Source organism: Aulonocara sp. 'chitande type north' Nkhata Bay, linkage group LG2 (assembly GCF_057382095.1).
Source record: "Aulonocara sp. 'chitande type north' Nkhata Bay isolate Kocher_YH1m ecotype deep benthic linkage group LG2, A_spYH_male_GT1.1, whole genome shotgun sequence".
Taxonomy (NCBI): domain Eukaryota; kingdom Metazoa; phylum Chordata; class Actinopteri; order Cichliformes; family Cichlidae; genus Aulonocara; species Aulonocara sp. 'chitande type north' Nkhata Bay.
In genome coordinates, this window is record NC_141345.1 from 32119007 (window position 1) to 32141422 (window position 22416).

Genomic DNA, 22416 nt, shown 5'->3' on the forward strand with positions numbered 1-22416 from the left:
CATAAGAAAAGAGGAAAGAATAAATGATTTAAAAAATGTATTACTAACAGTTTCAGATAGACTGGTGGAACTTTAACATGTTTGCAATTTTTTAAAGAGTTCAAATTAATTAAATACGTGATCAAAGCTGCTGGGCAGCATCACACATTCTAAAAAATAACAACTGCTGTCTGTGAAAATTTGTAGAAATTTTTAACCGCTTAATAAAAGTCACACAAAGGTGACTTGAAGCATGAGCTAACCATCTCACGTTTGATTGTCAGTGAAAGGCAACACTACCTGCAGATGAGGATGTGCATCTTGTCAGCTTTCCTTAGTGAGGAGGAGTTTTAGGGGGAAGAAAATAAAGAGCGTACCTGACTCCAGATCATCTGTGTGGAGGAGAAGACAGACATCAGTTGGTAAGAACAGAAACTTGTTACTGTTGAGTAATTCCACTCGATTTATACTGTTTTTGAATAAATCCAGTGAATCTAAGCCTTTGTTTCAATATTTTTTAAAATTGTTTCGTTTCCTTTCAGTTGACAGCCATTATCTTCAATCATCAATAAAAAAAAAGCATGGTAAGTGTGTCCTTTCATTGTTTTGTGCTCTGTGAAAAGAGAAGCTATGCAAAGTGCCAAGAATCCCTCCTGTTAAGCTGCAGCTCTAGGACTTTCTTTGTGTAATGAAGTGTGGCTTGACTCTTGAAAGGTCATTCCCTTTTCAAGTCACTGTGACATTCGTTCTGAAACGATGCCCATCACAAATAGCTCAATCAAATGGCTTGCATGTAGCCCTAAATTATTTTTCCCTCTATATATTTAGCTAAATTCTCATTTTTCCAATTTCCTTTTTCCACGAAGACTTGGTGTGTGTGGATACCCTGACTCTTTGATGAGCCTCATTTCACCGAAAGGAGTTTCTGTGTGAAGATGCACTCATTACAAAAACATTAGTATGCCTGCGCTGTATACTTACATTGGCACAAAAAGAGAAGCAGCAGCTTCATTTGATATCCTTGATTTGATTTTATCCCCATCAGTGTGCTGAGATACCTCAGACTGTCTAATGAGGAGACGTGAAGAAAGAACTCAGTTTCAGTTGATGACGGTGGTCTAGTTTGTACCATATTGAATTACCATGTACATGGAAACTGCAGGCACCTGTCTCTATTGTATCCCCACTGGCTTACAATTTCATCAAGAGACAGTTGGGAGATGGCACTGCATGATGGTTTAAAAAGGAGACTACTCCATCTTCACTTAAAAACTAAAATAAGTGAATAAAACAACCACATTTTGAGGTTGGGTATGACTTCTAAATGAACTAAGGCTAAAACCATTTATTTATTCCACCATATAGTCTAGTCGTGAATGAGGTATATTGAAAATGTTGTCATTACAAAGGTCAGAAACACAGGAATAATGATCCACAGTGAAATATATATATATAAATCTACATCAGTAATCCTCTTAAATGTCTTATTTGATGTTCCAGCAGGTGACGTTTTTAGATACAATGAACAAAATATATCCAGCTTATTGCCTCTAGAGAGTTTATATTTGTGTTTATGCTCATTTTATAAAAAGTGCTGGACATAAACACCTTGCTTAAGTAAGTCTAAAGAATCCCATATGTAATTTGGGCATCTGTAATCCATAAATCTCAAGTCATCTTTAACTGATAGGACCTGACCTGTGATCTCTCAGGATTTAGTCAGGAACAGCTTTTAGCCAAAAGAGAAAAAAGAATAAAATTTTAGAAGAGGAGATATTGGTGAAGATAAAGTCAAAGGCAAATGTGTAGTTTTTGAGCATGACTTCAATGGTTATACATTGAATGTTATACACAAAAAGTTATTCTGGTCTCTAAAAATGCTCAAAGGACATGTATCAGTTTTCAATGTTTCCCGCTAATGTACAGAATAGGTAACTCATTTACAGTTTGACACACTCACAAACAAACACCCAGTGCTGCTTTTAAGTTAAAATTTGTGTTTGCTTACTAATCCCTTATATCTTCATTTAATTATCCATCCATTCATCCAGACATCTAATGAAAAGTTTGCTACAATACCTACTACAGCATAAAATGGACAATTCCATCTCAATTTTTCATATAATAACAACCAAACAAAGAAAAAAAGCCTTCCCCCTGAAGCTTTTGCCTTGAAAAAAAAAAAAACAATCCAGGGAAGAGACACTTCTTAATAAGAATAATCCCTGATGATAGAAGCCTGTATGTAGGTAGCTGAAAGAACAAGTTTCTGTTAATATGCTAATATGCTAATGCTAATATCCTACATTTCTGATGGTTCTCTCTCTCGTTTTCCCGTTTGAATTTTTGAGTTCAGTTATTTGTTTATGGCAGCCAAAGACTGTTTCAGAAGTACAGCAAGATATTTTAATTCAATTTATGCACGCTCACTGCCCAGTAAGAAATTATTTTTCCTGGCCAAAAAGAGAGTATGTGTAATCAAGTGAGTCCTATTTTCCTTGTGGAGTTTTGCTCTGGCAAATCCAAGCTGGTCAGCTGGGAGGCAGTTGATAAACTGACATGGAATTATCCATCAGTCGTTTTGCTTTTTGTGTGTTATTTCATGTGATGCAGATTTGACTAATTATCCTTCAGAGCTGCTCTTGACCCCAACGTTCAGTGTCGTTTGGACAATAGGTTCCTTCACATGTCAGAGTAAGAATTTATAAAGGACTTCTTTACATGGTTTTATCTTTCAGCCACACATGACTTTTTATCATAAACTGCTTTGTAAAACTGTTAAGATTACTAGTGTATTTCAGGACAGTTGATCTGATAAATGCTGAGACACCTCAATTAATGTTGGGAAAAGGCTAAGTAAACATTTCCAGATGAATATCTGTTCTAGATTCAAGCCTTTGCACCATTTTTAAAACACCAAGATTGCCAAAGTGAAAATGCCCAACTACTGGGAGATGTTAAAACAGATGTCCATCTTTTGTATACATTGTGTGTCTCAGTAGAAAGGTGGCTTTATAGTGTAGTGGTTTACAAATGCTAGTGCAATTCCAGCCAGAGACACAAATTCCCTTTTGTTTTGCAGTAGGAAGGGTGTTTGGGATAAAACTCAAACACGTTGAACTACTCTTGTTACAAGGAAGCATCTAAAACGAACTGTTGTGTGTCTTAGTAGAAAGTCTGAATGATACAATTTGTAGCAAAAAGCAGAAAGAACAATAATGCTAAAAACTGTAACATAAAAAGCTTTTGAGAGGTTGTGGTGCCAAATTAAACTGGTTGACAATACAGGCAGAATAAACACAGTGACAGTAGCACTGACACTTCAAGGAGACGCTGTCAAGTTGCAGAAGGAGGTTGCTCTCTTGAGCACGCTGTAACATTTATAAGCCATTTTTGTATGAACATACAGAATAGCACACACAAATGATCAACAAGAGAAATAATACAAATCTTTATAAAGAGGTGTAGGAGGTGTATTTGTTCATTTCTCCACCTGCACAGTTTATTACAAGGCTGCAGCTGAGGTTTTACTGCTTCTTCTACAAATGGCCTTTTCCCTTAAGAATGTGTGCACGTCCAAGTAAGATGAAAACACATTTTTTTAAAATTACCTGCTGACAAAAACCAGCAGTCAGACCTGATTTAGGTTCTACTTAAAGTATTGCCTCACTGTTGGGTTAGACAACATTTAAACCCATGCAGGTTTTTGATGGCCTTTGGCAAAAGTTTATAGTGCTGCTACTAACAGTCGCTTGCAATTTTCAGTATCTTAAAATTTTTATGCCCACAGAATAAAAAATTTCTGCTGGAGTTTTATTCTCTGCCAGAAAAGGGCATTGCATGAAGCACCATCTACCCGACTAGCTGAAATGGTGCTAAAGTTATGAAAGTCTTGTACTAATTCACTACTACTGCACTACCATTGGTTTTAAATTGAGAATTGATCTGGGAAGGATTTAATTTTAAGTGCAATAGGTGCACAAAAAATAATATAATTGTTTTTTTTTTCATGTATGATTCGAGCCAGAATTGGTAATAACCTATGTGTGAAAGTACAGTGTTACGATCCAATGTTGTCAGTGTTTTGTGTTAGGCGTGACTGTTATGTGTTTCCTGTTATACTTTGAAGGTCTGTCTTATCTCAGTGTGTTCAGTTTACGCTTCCTTGTCTCGTCAGTTCTGATTTGCCCCAGCTGTGTTTCCCTCCTGTTGTCCATTCCCTGATTGCTCCCTCTATGTATTTAAGCCCTGTGTTTCAGTTTGTCATGGGTCGTGATCTCCCCCCGTGTTGTAAATAATTTGTTGTATATAGATGTAAATAGTTGTCAATACTTTTTTAACTCGTTAGCTGTAGGGGTGAGAAGCCATTTTTCTTTGGGAACCTTTTCTCCTGTTTTTGGTTAGGGAGGCAGGTAAGACACCTGTAATTTTCATTTGGGGTTTTCTGTGAAGGTAAGCCAGCTGCATTTCATTTCTAGAGTTTTTGTTTGTTTTGGCCATGCTCACCCTGATGCCTGCTACCTTTTGGGACTCAATAAACTGACTGGCTGTTGTGAAATCCGTGGTAGCTGTTTTTTGTTGGTTCGTCCTCCTTGAGAGCAGGGAGTGTGGGGGGCATTTTTTCCTTATTTTTATTTTCCTTATGTCGCACGCCGGTTCCCTGGTCTGGGGTGTAACAACAGTGAGTATTGGGTATATAAAATGCATGCATACTTGCACTTACATGAGTGCATTCACATCAGCATGCTAACTGTTGTTACTAACAAAGACAGATGAAGGAAACCTTTGCTTGTTACAAATGTTTTATTACTTACATGTGTTGCTCTCTTCCTACAGGCGTACCGAGGCAGCGTTAGACCTTACGTCAACTTCAATGCCAAACATGATGCTGAAATCCTCCATAAGGCCATGAAAGGGATGGGTCAGTATCCTGCTTAAATGTATTGCTGCTCACTTTCATTTCACATTGACACTAGCATGTCATACGACATTAACTAACTATTGTATGCAACATTTCACAGCGATGACCATAAATACAAAAAATGAATTCTTTGCACAGTTGAAAGCTTTTTTTTTATTTTATTTTTTTTATTTATTTATTTTTTTATAGCTGCTTAGGTGTGTTTATTTATTTACTTGGCAGGTCCCTATGTAAGTCATTCAATGAAAAAGCTGTACCTCTGAAAATGGGGAACTAAGTATAAAACTACTGTAATTTCTAAATAGTCATGCACAATTTTTGTAACATTCCTTGGTTTAAAGCTGAAATTCTGCACATAATTACATATTGACTGCTTGATTTAAAGTCCACTGTGGTGATGTAAGGAGGCAAAGCTACAAAAAGCATGACCAGTCATTTCATCCTATATTAATTTAATAAAAAACTGTTGTCTTCTTATTTGTCAGTAGTGGTTGTAAATACAGGAAAGGATGTGAAAACAGATAATGAACAAAGATAAAAACACATTACTGACACAGCTGTCAGAGCATCTGAACTGCTCCCTTTTGTAAGCATCATCTGAAAGATGGGAAAGCAATTCATTTTTCTAGTGTGTTTTACCAATTAGTGTATCACCAACATTAAAACTGACGCATGTGTCAGAGAGAGAAAGCGATAACACTGTAAATTATATTTCCTAACACTTTATGACCAGTACAAGCAGAACCATTAGATCTAATTAATGGTTTCCCTGTCTGCAAACTACTGTGGACTCAAACTTGAAACAGCAGACTTGCACTACTTAAGTACAGTTCTTTAGTCAGTGCTGTCACTGCAGATCAGCTGGGCTTTGTGCCATAATTACCTTTCACTAATTTAACATTTGATCCCTGAATTGAAAATGATACATGCTGCTTCAGCCTGTTTGCGTCTCTGAGCCTTTTTTTTTTTTTTTTTTTTTACTAAGGTGCTGTTGACTTTAGAAAGCTATTGGTTGTTAGATCATCTGCCATGCCAATCCTTTTGAATCCTGATCTCATGCTCTAACAGGCTGACTCATTTAGGTTAGGATATACTGGAAGCTATCATAATAAGGATTTGTGTTGTGTTTGAAAAGAAAGACTTGAAATGAAAAGCTTCTTTTGTCTTGACCCACATTGCAGATGATTTCAGAGTCATTTTCCACACATTATTTAAGGTTTATATGATTTCTGGTGCAGGTACAGATGAAGATGCCATCCTCATGCTTCTTACAGCCCGCAGCAATGATCAGCGCCAGCAAATTAAGGCAGCATATAAAAAGGCCCACGGAAAGGTGAGAAGAGCCACTAGGAATTAAACAGAGAACTGATATACAATTACAGGTCGTGCCATCCACTCTGCATTCCTCACTTCACAAAACCAACCTGGCTGATGGTCAACTTCACCCCAGGCACTGAAGACTGAGAATATATCATCCTTCTAAATATGCTGCAGGTGTTTCACTGAGCGTGAATAGTTGTCTGTCTTTCTGCATTCACCATGGGATGTATTAGTCTTGTCATGAGTGTACCCCACCTCTTGCACACTGTCAGCTGTTATGTGCCTCCCCACCTTCCTGCACCATGCTTCTGTGTTGGGCTCACAAGTAATAAGCCCAGAAATGAGTATCTGTCTACAGTAGGTTTGTGCATGTGTAACATCTTGACTGTTTTAAGAATTGTATATTTAACATGCACTTCTCATGCTCATTTCCAGCCCAGTATATTTAGTCTTAGACTCCAGCTGTGTGTGTGTTTCACAACTCAAAATAATCCTTATTTATGTCAAATTGGGCCTTGATGCAACCTCTCACTACTTTCTCTGTCTCAAAAAAGACAGTTTAGCTCCTCTTCCTTTAAGGTAACTGTCTTCTGATTGGCTGCCCCTCACAAACTAAAACTCTGAACAGCGGGTACTTGGGGCTTCTGTGTTATTTGACATCAAAACAAAGGGGACTACAATGTGTCGTAGCTTCCAGCTATCGTTTACACCTGAAGGCAATTTACAGTCATTATATTTTACTAATTTATTTTTTTTTACTAAAAATAATAATAAAAAAAACAGAGGCCCTAGCCTGAATTTAAGGACCTTTTTGCTGTGAGGTGACGGTGCAAAGCACTGCACTAGCATGTCAGAGTCACATTTTAAAGCTATTAAAGAATGAATTAGCTATGTTCAAAATACAAACAAATGTGCTTAAGTAAAGACCTCAATATTGCACTTGATTAGTTTTGAGCTTTTCCTTGGATGAGTTCTCCAATACCTATTTAATCAATTAGGGAGCAGGTACAACTGATAGAGGAATAAATCCTTATGACTTATAACATTTCCATTGCTTTTTGTGCACCTAACTAGGTGAAATTTTGCATACAGGACCTTTGCTTGTAATTTTTTCACATTGTTATATTACTTAAGTATAGAATCTTGCTGGTTTTTCACCATTGGCTGTCTTCTGTTCATCAATTTTTAACAGCAAAAAGGCAGCCAAAAACATTAAGTCTGTGATTTAAAGGGCAAGATTTTGGATCAAGACTGAACAGTCCTCAAATAAGTGGCAGGAAGGGCAGTTCTCCCCAGTCTCTATGGCGCAGAATTCAGTGCAGCTAGTTAGACAGAATTTTAAGCATCCATAGTCTCACTGTTCTGTCACACAGTGAAGATTTTTTTTTATGCCCACCTGTGGATTGAAAGCTGAAAGCTAATTTTCTTTCTGTCTCAAGTATAAGTAGATGGAGGAGTTTGAGAGAGCATAGATGTATCACAAAACAGCTCCAGGGATAGCTCTGTATATTACAGTGTTTTATCAAAATGACCCAGAACGTGAGACTTTTTGCTTTGCTCAGTATTGCAGAGAATCTTTATGAGATGTATTAAAATGTCATGACGCCATTACACAATTGTGCTCAACTGCAAAAATATCTGAAGCCCGAGTCTACTTTTTTCTATATAACCGAACAAAATATTACATCCTCTGTCATTTTCTTTTTTCCACATTCTTTGTAGGGATTTGATTAGTCTGACTTGAGAAATTTAACTCGTTCTACACACAAAAAATACGGTAACAAATAGATGGATTGTGTTATCCAGAAATATGGGGAATTTCTGCTTAATATCTAATGTATTCAGCTAGAATCGTGATTTCTGGACTTCTCCAAAGAGCACTTGGATGAGCACAGTGCTGTGGGTGTTTTTGTGTACACAAATAGAGCCACATACTCAAATAACAATGGTATATGCTGTTGTTCATTTGGTTCCTGCAATGCACAAATCATTGGAGGCAGAAAACAATTTAGAGAAAGCCAGCTGTGAGTAATTTGCAAAGTAAATATATTTTCCTCTTCTGCAGGTCACATTGAATACTCTAAGTATAAGCGAAGCAGTGAGATGTAATTTTTTTTCCCCTCATCTTCTTCACATCAAGGTCCTGAATGGCCATTTTGTGTTTTTTAACTTGTTTTTCTGGTTTTAATGTTGGGATCTGGTGTGGTTTATATAAATGTCCCTGTTACCAATATAGTTATTACTGTTTTAGCTCCTCTCATTATTATTAATTATTTGACCACAGGACTTGGTCAGTGCACTGAAATCTGAGCTCGGTGGACTGTTTGAGAGTCTTATTGTGGCTCTGATGACCCCATCTGTCTTATATGATGCTACTCTCCTGCACAACGCTCTCAAGGTAACAACTTAAACCACGTTACAGGTCTCATGTAAATGTGAATGTAGCCTACGTTTTTATTGTGATGTTTTTTGAATAATGTTTGATTAGGAAACACTTCATAGTTGACAACAGACATTTCAACTTCTCAAAGCCAGACAAACAAATGAGTAAATTAGGGACCACTGAAATTTCAATTTTTGGTGTATGTGTGTGTTTTGCTGTTATTCATTATTCACTTTGTACATAGAAACAAAATAATACTGTTCAGCAATGCAGTGGCTTCTCAAACCAATAGGTGATGTCATTATGATTATGTCCATCTTTTATTCAGTCAATGCACTATATTCATATTGAAGCCACTTTACAGATTTCAACTACAAGAGATGAAAAGGTTTAATTTTTTTAATCTACATTACACAGAGTTTCAACATTAGCAATAAAGCATCTAATACATGAAAAAAGAGTTGCAAACATAATTGCTAGTAAGATATCATGCACACTACCAGCTCCCTCCCTCTCTTTAGCCCACATAAATGGAACTCAAACATTACTGAAAAAGTGTTCTGAAAAGTTTGGTTGAAAAGTTAAAATGTTTGCCACCAGAAGGACCTTTTTCCAGTTTGTCTTTTTAACTAAAAGCAACAGTGGCAGGAACTCTTTCTACATAATAAAAAAATAGTTCCTGCCACTGTTGCTACTAGTCTCTTAACTCAACTCAGCTTCGTTATAAATCTTTGGGCCAACAGGTAGGCCACCTAACATGTATTATTATCTGTTTTCCCACATGACGTTCAAAACCTTTTATTTTATGTTAACAGTATGCGATAGAAGCTGCTTGACAACTCCACAAAGACCATTTAGACCAATCTCTGATGCCCATTCTTTTTTAGATCAACATTTTGGCATTACATCACATTTACTGATATGTTACAATGCTATCATCAAGCTCGACTCCAACAGCAGGAAGCAGCTGTTTTCAACCAATAGCCAGGGCTCGTTTCCAGAACACAATAGTTTAGGGTGCTTCTAAAATTAGTGGGAGTGCACTTGTACTGACAGCCAAAGTGATCATCAGCCATTTAAAAACTCATTACTCATACTTCTTATTATCTGACTATTCAGTTTTTGTAGGTCTGCTAATTCATATATCTGAATCAAACAGAAATATAATGAAAATGCAGTCTTTGTAAGTCTTTAATATTTTGAACAAGCAAATTTTCAAAAGAATACCATAATAATGCATGCAACCACTAAAGTATTATTTATTTCTCATTAATTCATACATATTTGTTGTTTCTAATGCCCCTTTTAGACTTCCTAGATTAAGAAACTATGATTATGTATTAATGTAATAATAGCTGAAGTAGAAAAATGTTAAACTCTAGGCTGTCCAGCAACAAATAGCTAGTGGAGACATTATATTTATCTAAGAGTTAAAATTAATAAATTGAATTAAATTTGTTAAAATTATAACATTTATCCAGAGTTTGTGGATGACAAGAATAATATTGGACCTGTTTGTCAAAAGTTTGCTGGAAGTTCACCACAGTTTGATAGCAGTAGCAGCTGTGATGACTGCATAAGGTGATCATACTGCTGGCTTTGAGTTTGTCAGCTTATTGCAGAGCTCTTTTCTTTCAGATTACTTTGTTTGTATTCAGCAGCTTGCTTTAGACTTCAGACAATGTAGCCATGACTAAGACATGTTTAAAACTGAGAACAAAGGCAAGGACAAAACAATTAAATTCAGGCACAAAAGACTTATTGTGTTTTGTCACAGGTACTACATGGTGGTTTTAGCCTTTTTGTTTTCATTGTTACAGTAAAATTGAAACTGTCATCTGATGACTTAGCTGCAGGGGGTAATGCCTAATGATTCAGGGGGTTTTGGTGACATCCAGACAATGAATGACTGATAATCAATAATAGCCAAGACTTTCGGTTCCATGCACTTGATGAATGCACATAATTGTATTTAAAGTTAATTCATAGTTAACTCGTTGGCAGACCGTAGCTCAATATTTTGAGATTGCAGATTTGACAGTTTGTTAAATTGTCAATACAATTTTAAATTCAAACAGACTAAAACTAGAATCTAGAACGTCTCAAATACCATAACTCTTTTTTTCTTTTGCCAATATATTCCAAAAATTCATATACAGATATCTTTAAATTGGTTAAGCTTTCTCTCTATATCTCCTGCAAACATTTTGTTTTGCAGCATTGGAGCATTGTAGTCCATTAGATCTATCTTTTGTACCTTCAGTGAAACTCAAATGAAAAAAGATGTCAGATCAAACTGGACATATTATATTATAGACATTTCAGACATTTTATGAGTGCTCTTTTTCAGGTCACAGGAGGCTCATAAAGTTAGAAGGGAATTGCATGAGGGAAAAACATTTAGCAAACTCTCAGATTCTCATACGATTTACAAATGAAATTTTTTTTCTGTCTCATTATTCTTCAGACACATTTACATTTGCATTACCCATGTGCAAATGAAGTGTTTAGTCAAAGTGAGAGCAAAGCATTTAGGACTTGGCCTCAACATTCCTATCACACCCACTCCTCCATTAGTTAGGTTTGCCAGACAGTCTTGCTGTAAGGTTAATTGCAGCATAGAGAAGTGAACGTCAAAGATAATTCTCTTTAGTATTGAACCTATTCGTTCTCTAATTGCAAACCTTTTAACTCTGCTATGCTCTCAAGTTGTACATCTTTTATTATTTCTATATTTTTCTTTATCGACTTTTAGGCTTTCTTTTTTTCATATTACTAATCAATGATATAGCCTAATGTATAATAAACATGTACTAAAATTTAATATTGAACAGATATGGATATTGTTTCACACTGACTCCATTTATCTCATGCGTCGGGTTCCCAGGGTGCCGGGACTGAAGATGAAGTGCTAATTGAGATCCTGGCCTCAAGGACTGGCGAGCAGATTAAAGAAATCACCAAAGTGTACAAGAAAGGTAAAACACTCCACTGATGAAGAGGCAGAGAAAAACAGACAAACATGGTTACTGTGACTACTACAAATAATGACGCATCTAGAAGAATGCATTACGATGTTTTGTTTTACTGGCACTGCACTGGCAGAAGATATCTGCGCCTTTAAAAGCTTTATAGCTTTTTACTTTTTAAAAGTAAACTGCCATTAATGTTTTGATAGTTTTTGGCACAAAGGGGATTTGATTAATGTCAAGATCATGTTTTGATTAAAGCTTAATTGGTTATAATTGTCACAGTTAAAAATAACAACGAGGAAATGAGTCATAATTAAAAGAATCCAGTTTGGATTATTAGTGGAAAATGAGAACTTACCAAACGTAATTTAGTTACATGCCCATGCCCACAAGTTTTTTGGGGGCGCTGAAAAAAACACAACAGTTTATAAAAGAACTAAGATGACTATGCCACTTCCAAGTCATCATTTTTCAATGTGTAGGGTTACTGTTGTTACAAAAGGACGTGTGTGTGTGTGTGTGTGTGTGTGTGTGTGTGTGTGTGTGTGTGTGTGTGTGTGTGTGTGTGTGTGTGTGTGTGTGTGTGTGTGTGTGTGTGTGTGTGTGTGTGTGTGTGCCTGCCTACGAGGCCTTCAAATATTCAAAATCAAGATACCCAGTCTGTGTCTGGAGTGATTTTTTTTATAGGTAATTAATTGTCTTAAAACTATAGAGATGAAATTCGATCCATCCATTTTCTTAATTGCTTATTCCATTCAGGGTCACTTAGTAGCAGGAACAGTGTGTAACAGTGTGAGAGGCGGGGTACACTAGATAGGCTGTGAGTCTATCACACGTTTAAGGATTACACTGACTTGCTAATTAGCTAATAGGCTGAGTTAGCTGAAAATTATCTGGCCTTTCCTTGTGCTTACAATTCCAAGTTGTCCAACTTCTCACTCAGTTTAATTTGTTCCAAATCTTCGTTAAATTTATATGATGTTTGTGTAGGAAACTTGGGGATCTACATTAGAGTACACAGGACAAGTTTGAATCGCTTTATCCTTATGACTCTGTAAGCAAACATAGATTTTATAAGACAACTGTGAATAAGAAATTCACATTTCGAAGCCAAAACATTCATTTTGGACACCACAAAAGCCAGAAGTGACCATATTTAGACAAGATGGTTGAGTGCTAAGTTATTAGCTGAGGGTAGCAAGCAAGGGTATACAGCTTGGATATCCAAGCTGCATAGGAGCAATGCACAGGCACTCATGCCTGCTAGTAAAATAAAGGTCTGGGCTCATTCCCAAGGGCTCACCACAGCAGATGGATCTGCATACTTGAGTTGTAACAGATTTTACATTATATCGTATATAGTTTCTTTATTCATATAGATTTATAATATCTCCTCTTTTCTCTAGAGTACCATGCTTATTTAAAGCCCATAGCGTGGTGCTGATCCTTTTTATTTTCAGTGTAATATGTTCTGTCATCCGAGTAATAAACACACTGCACCTTTGTATCACCTGTCACACTTTAATGAAAGGTCTCTAACATAGCAGCTGTGACTTACAACAAACCGTGATGGAAAATATGTGATAACAAAGGCTCAAATGGCCCAAGGCAGAGAATGCAGTTTATCTGATCTGGACGAAAGCATAGACCCTTAGTCAACTAATCAAATCTCTCCTCTCATGGCTCATCCTGCAAAACAGAGGACAGCCTACTAAGGTCGACTGAAATCATTAGCAACTGTCGTGAACAGGAACTGTAAGCAATCGTCTGACCCCCTTCTCTTCTTTCCTCCAGAGTTTGGCGGAAAGCTGGAGAAGGATATCTGTGGTGACACCTCAGGGCACTATCAGAAACTGCTGGTGATCCTGCTGCAGGTAAAGAAGGGCACTGCTGGAAAGACTTATGTTTCTTTTCCTGATAATGAGATCCTACAGTGATGCCATTAGAAAGTCATGAGACGTGTAGGCTGGAAAGGGGGAGGGGGATGACAGCACATTTAGTTTCTTTAATGTGATGTTTATACAGAAGGAAAAGTAATTTTCATGGTTCTTGTAGATTTGAGGGATCATTTAATTAGGTGTTCAGATGTTACCTGGGTTGAGAGGTCTGAGCACACCATGTTTCCATCCACACTGACCTACTTTACTCTATGTTTGTCCACCTGTCTTTGTACCTGTCTGGTTTCCTACCTCTCTTTTTTTCGTCTGGCTGCAAAGGGGAGTAGGGAGGAGGGAGTAGACGAGGAAAAGATCGAGAAAGACGCTAAGGTAAGAAGGAAGAACATGAGATAAAAATACACATGGCAAGAGCTGGCTTTCCACTTTAGCTTTGAGTTTGTCCAGCGAATTCAAGCAACTTCAACACTACATTAACAAGAAATCACTGTTTTTATTATTACCCAATTACACTGGTGTTAATCGAGCCGGGTTTTTTTTTTATTTTTTATGTCTAATTCCATTGTTTTTACAGGACTACTATGTTTTCCTTATTTTTTGTATACAGTACTTTGAAAAAGTCTTGAGTTACACTTCATTTCTTAATATTTTACTTGAAAATGGGAAATAAGTGCAGCAATTTATTGAAATGTGGAACATATATGACAAAAACAGAGCTTATGCTATTCTAAAAAGGATGAAAGTCAATATTTGACCATGTTTTAACACAGCCTGAGCTTTCTTGTAATTTCTTTAAGTAGCCTTCAGGAATAGTTGCCCAGGTTTCTTGAAAGATATTCAAAGCTTTTCTTTGGAGGTCGGCTGCCTTTTTGTTCTGTTCTCTATCAAGATGATCCCACACTGCTTCAATAATGTTGCTGTCCAGGCTCTCCTGCGAGCGGTCAATGCCCATAATAGTGTTCCATTGTGTGTTTTTTCTATCTATGCATGCTTTTACTGCCCTGGCAGTGTGGGATCATTGTCATGTTTAAAAATTAAGTTGTTGTTATCAGCTGGTATTGCATGCTGGATCAGAATCTAATGGTTCTTCTCTGCATTAATAATTCATCATTCCATTAATTTCAATAATCTCCAACACCTGTGGCTGAAATAAAGCCCCAAACCATGACAGAGCCTCCACCATGTTCTACGACTGCAGACACTCACTGTTTGCCTATCAGAACAAGGTTAATTTAAATAGGAGGAGATAAAATGGGTTGTTTCAGAGAAAGAATAAATGGAGGCATCTCACCAAAGCCCATTAAAGGGTCAACAGGGATTACTTTAAACATTTCGTCACTCATCCCAGTCACTTGGATAAGTGACGAAACGTTTCTCCAACTGAAATCGATACATCCAGATCAACAGAATTAACTTTTTGGGTAAGGTATAGGGAGGCTTAGAAGATCATTTTTAACATGGCAAAAAAAAATGTAATAAATAAAAAATAAGGATTATTTCTCAACTAGTATTGATTTCCAGCCACCCAGTGAAGATTCCAAGAAGTTATAGCTCTCTACCAAAAAGTCCTGCACATATCCCCTGCAGTAAATTATTGAACTGTCACGTACACACTTCGATCTTTGTACTGGATAAATAATGTGTGAGGTGTTGAGGTGTAGGGAGGCGGATTTTGTTACCTTTGGAGAGACACAGTCTAACTGTTTCCACATGTCCAGTATGTGTGCTAAGCTCACTGCATGATGTTTAATAGATAGACATTGGGGTATCACTATAAATATACAGTTTTCCACATATTCAATAAGTCTGTTTAAGTTTAAGGAAATGGAAAGTCTGTGCCTCAAGGGGAACTTTACACACTGATATAATTTGTATTACTTCCTATACTTGCACCAAAAGTTGGCATTAGACATACAGAGGTGTGTGTAATTATGGCATCTTGTTTTAAAACCATTACATGTAGCAGACATTAACATTCAATAACATGTATCTAAACACACACCAAATTATCATGACTAGCAGTCCGTCTTGACTCATAACACCAGAGCGTTGTTAAGCCACTCTGTGATCAAATTAGGAGAAATAAGCAATGCTAATTCATTAAAAAGCAATAATAAATGACTCATATGAATATGTTATTATTTTGGTATTTGATCATATGATAAAATATTTCTGAGCAAGGATAGGAAAAAAAAAAGCAAAAACCTTCGTTTGGTGAAGGACATAAAATCAGGAAATCTAGATTTTCTTTATAATAACAAATAGGGGGAAAAGACATTGTTGATTTGGCACAGTACAAGGCTGTCATTTCTTAACATGTGTTTCAATAAATCAAGTCAGCACGAGGTGTGTGTGTGTGTGTGTGTGTGTGTGTGTGTGTGTGTGTGTGTGTGTGTGTGTGTGTGTGTGTCTTCCATTACAGGACTTGTATGCTGCTGGTGAGGGAAAGTTTGGCACAGATGAGGAAAAATTTATCACAATTCTGGGCAACAGGAGCGCTGAACATCTCAGAAAAGGTGAGTTTGCCAGTTTGCCTGTGCCAGCCCATTTGGATGTCGTGATATGCTGTGTAAGACAAACACTGAAAAAAAAAAAAGGAAAACAAAAAAGTCAAAGTGTAAGAAAATGTGCAGGAAATATCAGTGAAGCATGCTTAAACAGCACAGATTGTGGAGAGTAAGTTGAGAGCGTAGAAAGTGCAATGGTTTAGTCAGATGTGAGCAAACAACAAACTGATCGATGTGCTTTAGCAAGTCTTTTAAAAGTCAGTTGTTGGCAAGTTTCTATCAAATTACTTTGACTGCTCGTTTCACAGTTTTTCTGATCTAGTAACTTTAACTTTTTTTATTAAAATAAAAAATGTAGACAAGTTTGGTTTAGTAAAATGACGCAGCAATACTAAGATAAAATACAAAGTAACATATTAATTTCACAATTAAACCAATATAACATAACATATGACAGTGGATATAAACCTGTTCAAACTCGTATGCTGACCTATTCTCTGAACTCTAAAAATTGTGGTCCTCATTAAGAGGCGAAAAGCTACTAACTTGCTCCACAACTGCAATATGTTGTTTATCAGGAAAGAGTTAAGTAAACAACAGACAATCTGTGTCTTTTTTGTGGTTGGGACAGTCTCTTTTGCATTTGCGTCAACATTCAACTTTTTAACTGATGAGGCAGTGAGGTACACCAGGAATATGTCAGTTATTTCAGTTTACACTGATGCCTCTGTATCTGTGCCAATTAGTTTAGATTAGCCTTTATTGTCTTCCTTGACAGAAATTTACTTTGGAGAATCGAGAGGAACACGTCATGTACAATAACACACACATATAAACACTTATTTACAATTTCACCTATTACCATTCAGTAATGGCACTAGAGACAGTTTTAACCTTAAAGTTGTCACTTGTTCAACCTTCTCTCCACTAATGAAAACCAGACCGTGATCTCCAATAGATCTTGGATTTATTGGAGATAATAACTACTTGTACCATCCTTGAGAACAACAACAACAGTCAAGCATTTGCAATAATTGGCAATGAGCCTTTCACATCACTATGGACACATTTTGTGAATTTTGACCCACTCTTCTTTGTAGAATTGCAAAATTCATGGTTCCATTGATGGAGTTTGGGTAAGTTGTCCAGGCCCTGAAGCAGCATAGCAGCCCCAGGCCATCCCACTACCACCACCACATTTGACTGTTAGTATGGTGTTATTTTTATACAATGCTGTTAGTTTTGCACTAGATGTAATGGGACTCAAAACTCCCATAAAGCTCAACCTTTGTCTTGTTAGTCTACAAATTTTTTTCCCAAAAGTCTTGGGGATCATAAATGGCAGACATGAGACGAGCCTTTGTGTACTCTCTGATTAACAATAGTTTTCATCTTAGAACTCTCCCATAGGCATGATGCCATGATTACCCAGTCTCCTCCTTGTTGTTGAATCATGAACTCTGACCTTAACTAAAACAAGTGAGGTTTTCAGTTCTTTGGGTGTTGTTTGGGGTTTTTTTTGTGACCTCCTGGATGAGTTGTCAGTGCGCTCTTAGAGTAACTTGGTAGATAGTGCAAAATGTTCTCAGTTTGTGGATGATGGTTCACACCATGGTCCACTGGAGTCTGAAAGTCTTAGAAAGTCTTGCTTTGTAACCGATTTACTAACAGAAGTCAATGACTTTGTTTCAGAAACAGAATCGGAGAATGAGAGAAACTTTATTAATCCCAGAGGGAAATTGAGTTGTCATAGCAGCAAATATACAACAAACAACAAGTACTCATAAAATGTGAGTGTAGAAACAGTTATGATAGATAAATATTAAGATGAATAGATAAATATAGAGATATAGCATACATATAAACATAAATATACATATATATAAAAGTATGTGTGCAAAAATGTCATGGTGTACAAAAGAGACAGGGTTCATTGAGGTGCAATTAATACTGTATGGATGAATTAGAGAGTCTGATAGCAGCAGGAAGGAACGACCTCCTATAACGTTCCCTCAGACAGCAAGGTTGAAGGAACCTGTTGCTGCTCTTCAGATTTCCAGTGTGTTATGGAGGGGGTGGGAGTCATTGTCCATGATTGCCAGCATTCTGTCACTGTTTCTTATCTCTTCTCGAGTTTCTTTAAATTGTGGGATGATGTGAGATCTTCTAACCTACTTCATTTTCTCAGACAGGTTATATTTAAGTGATTTCTTGATTCAACAGGACTGACAGTAATCAGGCTGGGTGTGGCTAGTGAAACTGAACTTGACTTTCCAAAAAATGTGGTTAATCACAATTAATTCATGATTTAACAAGGGATGGTCAATTACTGTTACACACTGTGCCAGGTAGATTTATATAAATGCAATAAAAAAAATGTAATCCAGTAAACTCACCAAAACACTCGTATTGTGCACAAAGAGATCATCTAAGGGCTGAAACTGACATATTTTTTGCCCTGAAGTAAAAACAGGTTCAAGTTGAAAATTGCTTGATGTGTTTCTCTCTAATGAGGATGTATGAGTGTCTGTCACTGTGGCTGTTTTGGTTATTTTGCAGTATTTGCTGCCTACAAGAAGCTTTCTGGCTCTGACATAGAGGACAGCATTAGAGGCGAGACCACTGGGAATTTGGAGAACTTGCTGCTGGCTGTTGGTAAGAGCCGCAATTTATCTGGGTGATAATTTAGGCGTCACATACGGGGACAAGTAATCAGAATATCCCTGGATGGGGTTTTCTTTCAAGAAATTTTGAATAAAATATGACAGAAGATAACACTTGATAGCAAAAAGTGAACATCAGACAGTGTCAGCTTAACTTTGCAAAAAATGTAGTCTTGCACATAGCCTCATCAGTTTTTGTCTTTTTCCTCCACAGTGAAATGTGCCGGGAGCATCCCAAACTTCTTTGCTGAGAGACTATATAAATCTATGAGGGTATGTCTCATTATCACATCGCTCTAGTCTAATTAATGAAAATACTCACCGATCACTCACCTGTAAAATATATGATATGTATATAATAAATAACAATCTTAACAAAGTTAAATCTGTCAAAAAAGATAACTTGACTACATTAGATTTTGAGGTTAGTGTTGGTGTCATTTTTAACCCTCCATGATGCTTCAGCAAATTGTTTTCATGTTAGTCTTGCTCAAATATGAGAATATCAATATATTAAGAAGACTTTAAATTCAAATCAGAAGAGTAGCTACAATACAAGCTGTTGCATTAGAATGAATAGGGCAACAAAAGTGAAGTCAAATCAAGGAGTGACTGTGTAGTCATTTTCCAGTAAACTAAAAGGCTGTTTTCTACATCTAAACAGCAAAAAAAAACAAAAAAACAACCCAAAACAAAATGGTGTTTACAGTGATATAGTTTAAAAGCTTAACTAACCTGGAAGAGGCCTGAACCTGCCTTTCAACTCTGGGCAAGAAAATGTACAAGCATTTTTTTCCGAAATGTTGAATTAATATTTGAAGTGCAAACTAAAGGTTCACTGTGTAATAACTGTAGATTTTGGGAAAGAAAGTACACCTTCCATTCTGAAGTTATAGTCATCAGAACCTCTGAGGATCACCACATGACATCATTCAGCGTGTGGAAATTTAACACAAAAAAGCCAAAATGCTAAAGCCGTGTAGGCGGAAGTAAGTACACCCTTATTGTAGCAGCCAGCTACTGCTAATCAAAATCACTTGATCAGCTGATCATCAGCATGTTTAAAATTCTGTTTAGAAATGTAATGTTAACAAAATGTTAAGAATGAACAACATCAGCAATAACCCTAGAGAAGTCATTGTTGCTGCCCATCAATCAGTAAAGGGTTAAAAAGCTGTTTACAAAGAAACTGAAGTCTATAATCTAGAATGATAAAGACTGTTAATATAAAGAAAACATGTGAGGCAGTTGCCAATCTTTCCAGGAGTATTATTATAGGGCCTTTACCTTACAATATAAAGTGCATTGAGGCAACTGTTGCTGTGATTTGGTGCTCCAACCCAGTGTTAGACCACGCAATGCCACAGAAATTGCAAAGACCCCAGAGCTATATCTCAGACTCTACTGGCCTCAGTTAGCAGATTTCTTTCTTTCTTTCTTTCTTTCTTTCTTTCTTTCTTTCTTTCTTTCTTTCTTTCTTTCTTTCTGTGTATTTAGCGAGCTGGAACTGATGACGACACTCTGATGAGGATAATGGTGTCCAGGAGTGAGGTGGACATGTTGGACATCAGAGGCAGTTTCAAGAAGATATACGGACAGTCTCTGTACACCACCATTCAGGTACTGCTTCAGCCCCCTCAGGATTTCTGTTCATTCCCTTGTGCTCTTTTTTTTAATGAAACATACTGAATAGTCTATTACTTCAGAAGAATAACACATTTCTGTAAAATGTAATTTTCCTCAGTTGTCTCCATATTCTGCTAAATATACTCATCTGTCCCTCTGCATGACTTTAGAGCACCAGCTGGGCTTACTATGGATATGATGGCTGTACACTACTCACGTCAGTGCAGTGATGGAGTGGGGATTAGTGATTTACTTTAAATGTCTCCCTCAGTGTGCTTCCCTTCTTTTCACACCAGATGAAGTGAATAATCTGTTTTCCTAATGCCAGATGTTCCTCCATTGAAGAGTTATTACGATCCTCCTGTAGAACTAAATGGCCAGTACTGAATAGATAATAACACATTATGAAATAATCTTGAATAAATATATTATATATTTTTTACAGTTCACCAGAGTTCATTTTTTCCTTAATTATGGCAGTTATTCTACAATTTCTCCACTTTTTAAATAATTTATAATTCATTCTGCATGTTCACAGTCCCCGTACTGTGTACTATTCACTTTGCCTTCCAAATGAATCAGAGCTACATAAAGCTAATGACATTAATTACGCCTGTGCTTTTCCTGCTATTATAAGAGCACGTTTATGTCACACAGTAGTTGCCACAATTAATGGTGTCTAACATGTAAATAATGATAATTTCAACATACAAGCCGTAATTATGACTTGGAGACTTGCTTTTTGAATATTTTCTGACAAAAAAATACCAGCCAACCATGGATGCCTGACATTAAAAGTGGAATAAAAATGTAAAGCCTTAACTAAGCTTATTTAAGGCTTTACATTTTTATTCTAAAGTCAAAAGCTATTTTAAGCTTTTGGCTCATTGCTTATACTTAGGCTTACACCCTAGCGTCCACCATTGTAACTGTATTTATATGAGAGAAAATAAAAAAGCTTAATAGGTCTCCTTTAAAGGACAGTGTGCTAAAGTTTCAATGGAAGTTTTCAATGAGGAGTGATTATAAAGTGATATCAAACTTTGCTTTTCCTTATCAATATGATGTAAACATGGATGGTGTAATCTAATGTGTATTGAATAATAATCAACCATGAGTAATTAGAGTGGATCGCTGTAAGCAGTACTGTATAATGCAGAGTATTAATTGTCCTGAAAATAACGTCTCGATTATGCAGGAAGCACTTATTTCATTTGTATCATGGATATAAGTGACGCTGGGATCTCGGATCATTTCCCAGTTATATTTGATACTGGCTTATGTACTAACGAACTACATCCTGCGGCTCCCCTTCGCCCACTACGTGTAATCAATGCTGAAGCGGTGTCAAACTTCTCTATGTCTTTCTTGGATTCTGCATCTGTCACTCCCGACTGTTGTTCATTTCGCTCGGTTGATGACTGTGCTAATACCTTGCTATCGTTATTTTCTTCTATCCTTGATACTCTTGCCCCTGTTGTGCCAAAAAGTGATTGTCTGCCAAAAACTGATTGCTTGTATTTAAACTGCTATAAATAACTTGTTGATCTACAATATGTGAAACATATGTCAAATATATCCCTCATGAATTATATCAAGTCATCTTGACCAACAAACAACATTCCCGTAACGAGGTAGAAGCCGCAATCACTTTTTGGCAGTGACTTTTATGTATCCTTTATTTATGCAGTTAAAAAAAAAAAATTCTTGTTTGCTTTAAAAATGTCTCTTTTAAGAGTAGTCTGGCCAAGAGGACAGCTGAAATTGCAACAAATGCAAAAATAGTTCTGTAAACATATTTTAAGTGGACAAAAGGAAGCTGATTGATTATAATTAAGTACAATAACACAGCTACAAAGATAATTGAGAAACAGGTAATTTTTTAAAATTGTGTATTTAACCCCTTTGCAATACCTGTTCACCGAAGTCTATTTAGCAACATACGTAACAATATTACACATAAAAAACACACGGAAACATTGGAAATCAGTTTTTGGCAGGCAATCACTTCTTGGCACAACACCCCTATTAAAATGAATCGCCCTAGAACCTATTCTCAGTGTTGGCTTAATGACACTACGGGCGCTCTACGTCGCGTGTGTCGGCGCGCTGAGATAAGGTGGAAAAAAGATAAACTTCAGGTTTCTTAC

General features: G+C 36.7%; 1 protein-coding gene across 2 annotated transcripts in view; it reads left to right on the plus strand.

Moving 5' to 3' along the window:
- Positions 1-379: 379 nt before the first annotated feature.
- anxa5a (annexin A5a) overlaps positions 380-22416 on the plus strand; it is a 28139-nt gene continuing 6102 nt past the window's right edge. Inside the window, exons 1-12 of one of the 2 annotated variants that reach the window (XM_086264282.1) lie at positions 380-401; positions 522-563; positions 4816-4900; positions 6139-6233; positions 8505-8618; positions 11491-11581; positions 13370-13449; positions 13792-13842; positions 15893-15986; positions 18537-18632; positions 18855-18913; positions 20138-20260. In XM_086264282.1, coding sequence (XP_086120408.1) covers positions 561-563; positions 4816-4900; positions 6139-6233; positions 8505-8618; positions 11491-11581; positions 13370-13449; positions 13792-13842; positions 15893-15986; positions 18537-18632; positions 18855-18913; positions 20138-20260 — 891 coding nt within the window. In that variant the 5' untranslated portion in view covers positions 380-401; positions 522-560. Of the gene's footprint in view, positions 402-521; positions 564-4255; positions 4392-4815; positions 4901-6138; positions 6234-8504; positions 8619-11490; positions 11582-13369; positions 13450-13791; positions 13843-15892; positions 15987-18536; positions 18633-18854; positions 18914-20137; positions 20261-22416 lie in introns of those variants that run through there. The other variant, XM_086264288.1, reaches the window with a different exon arrangement.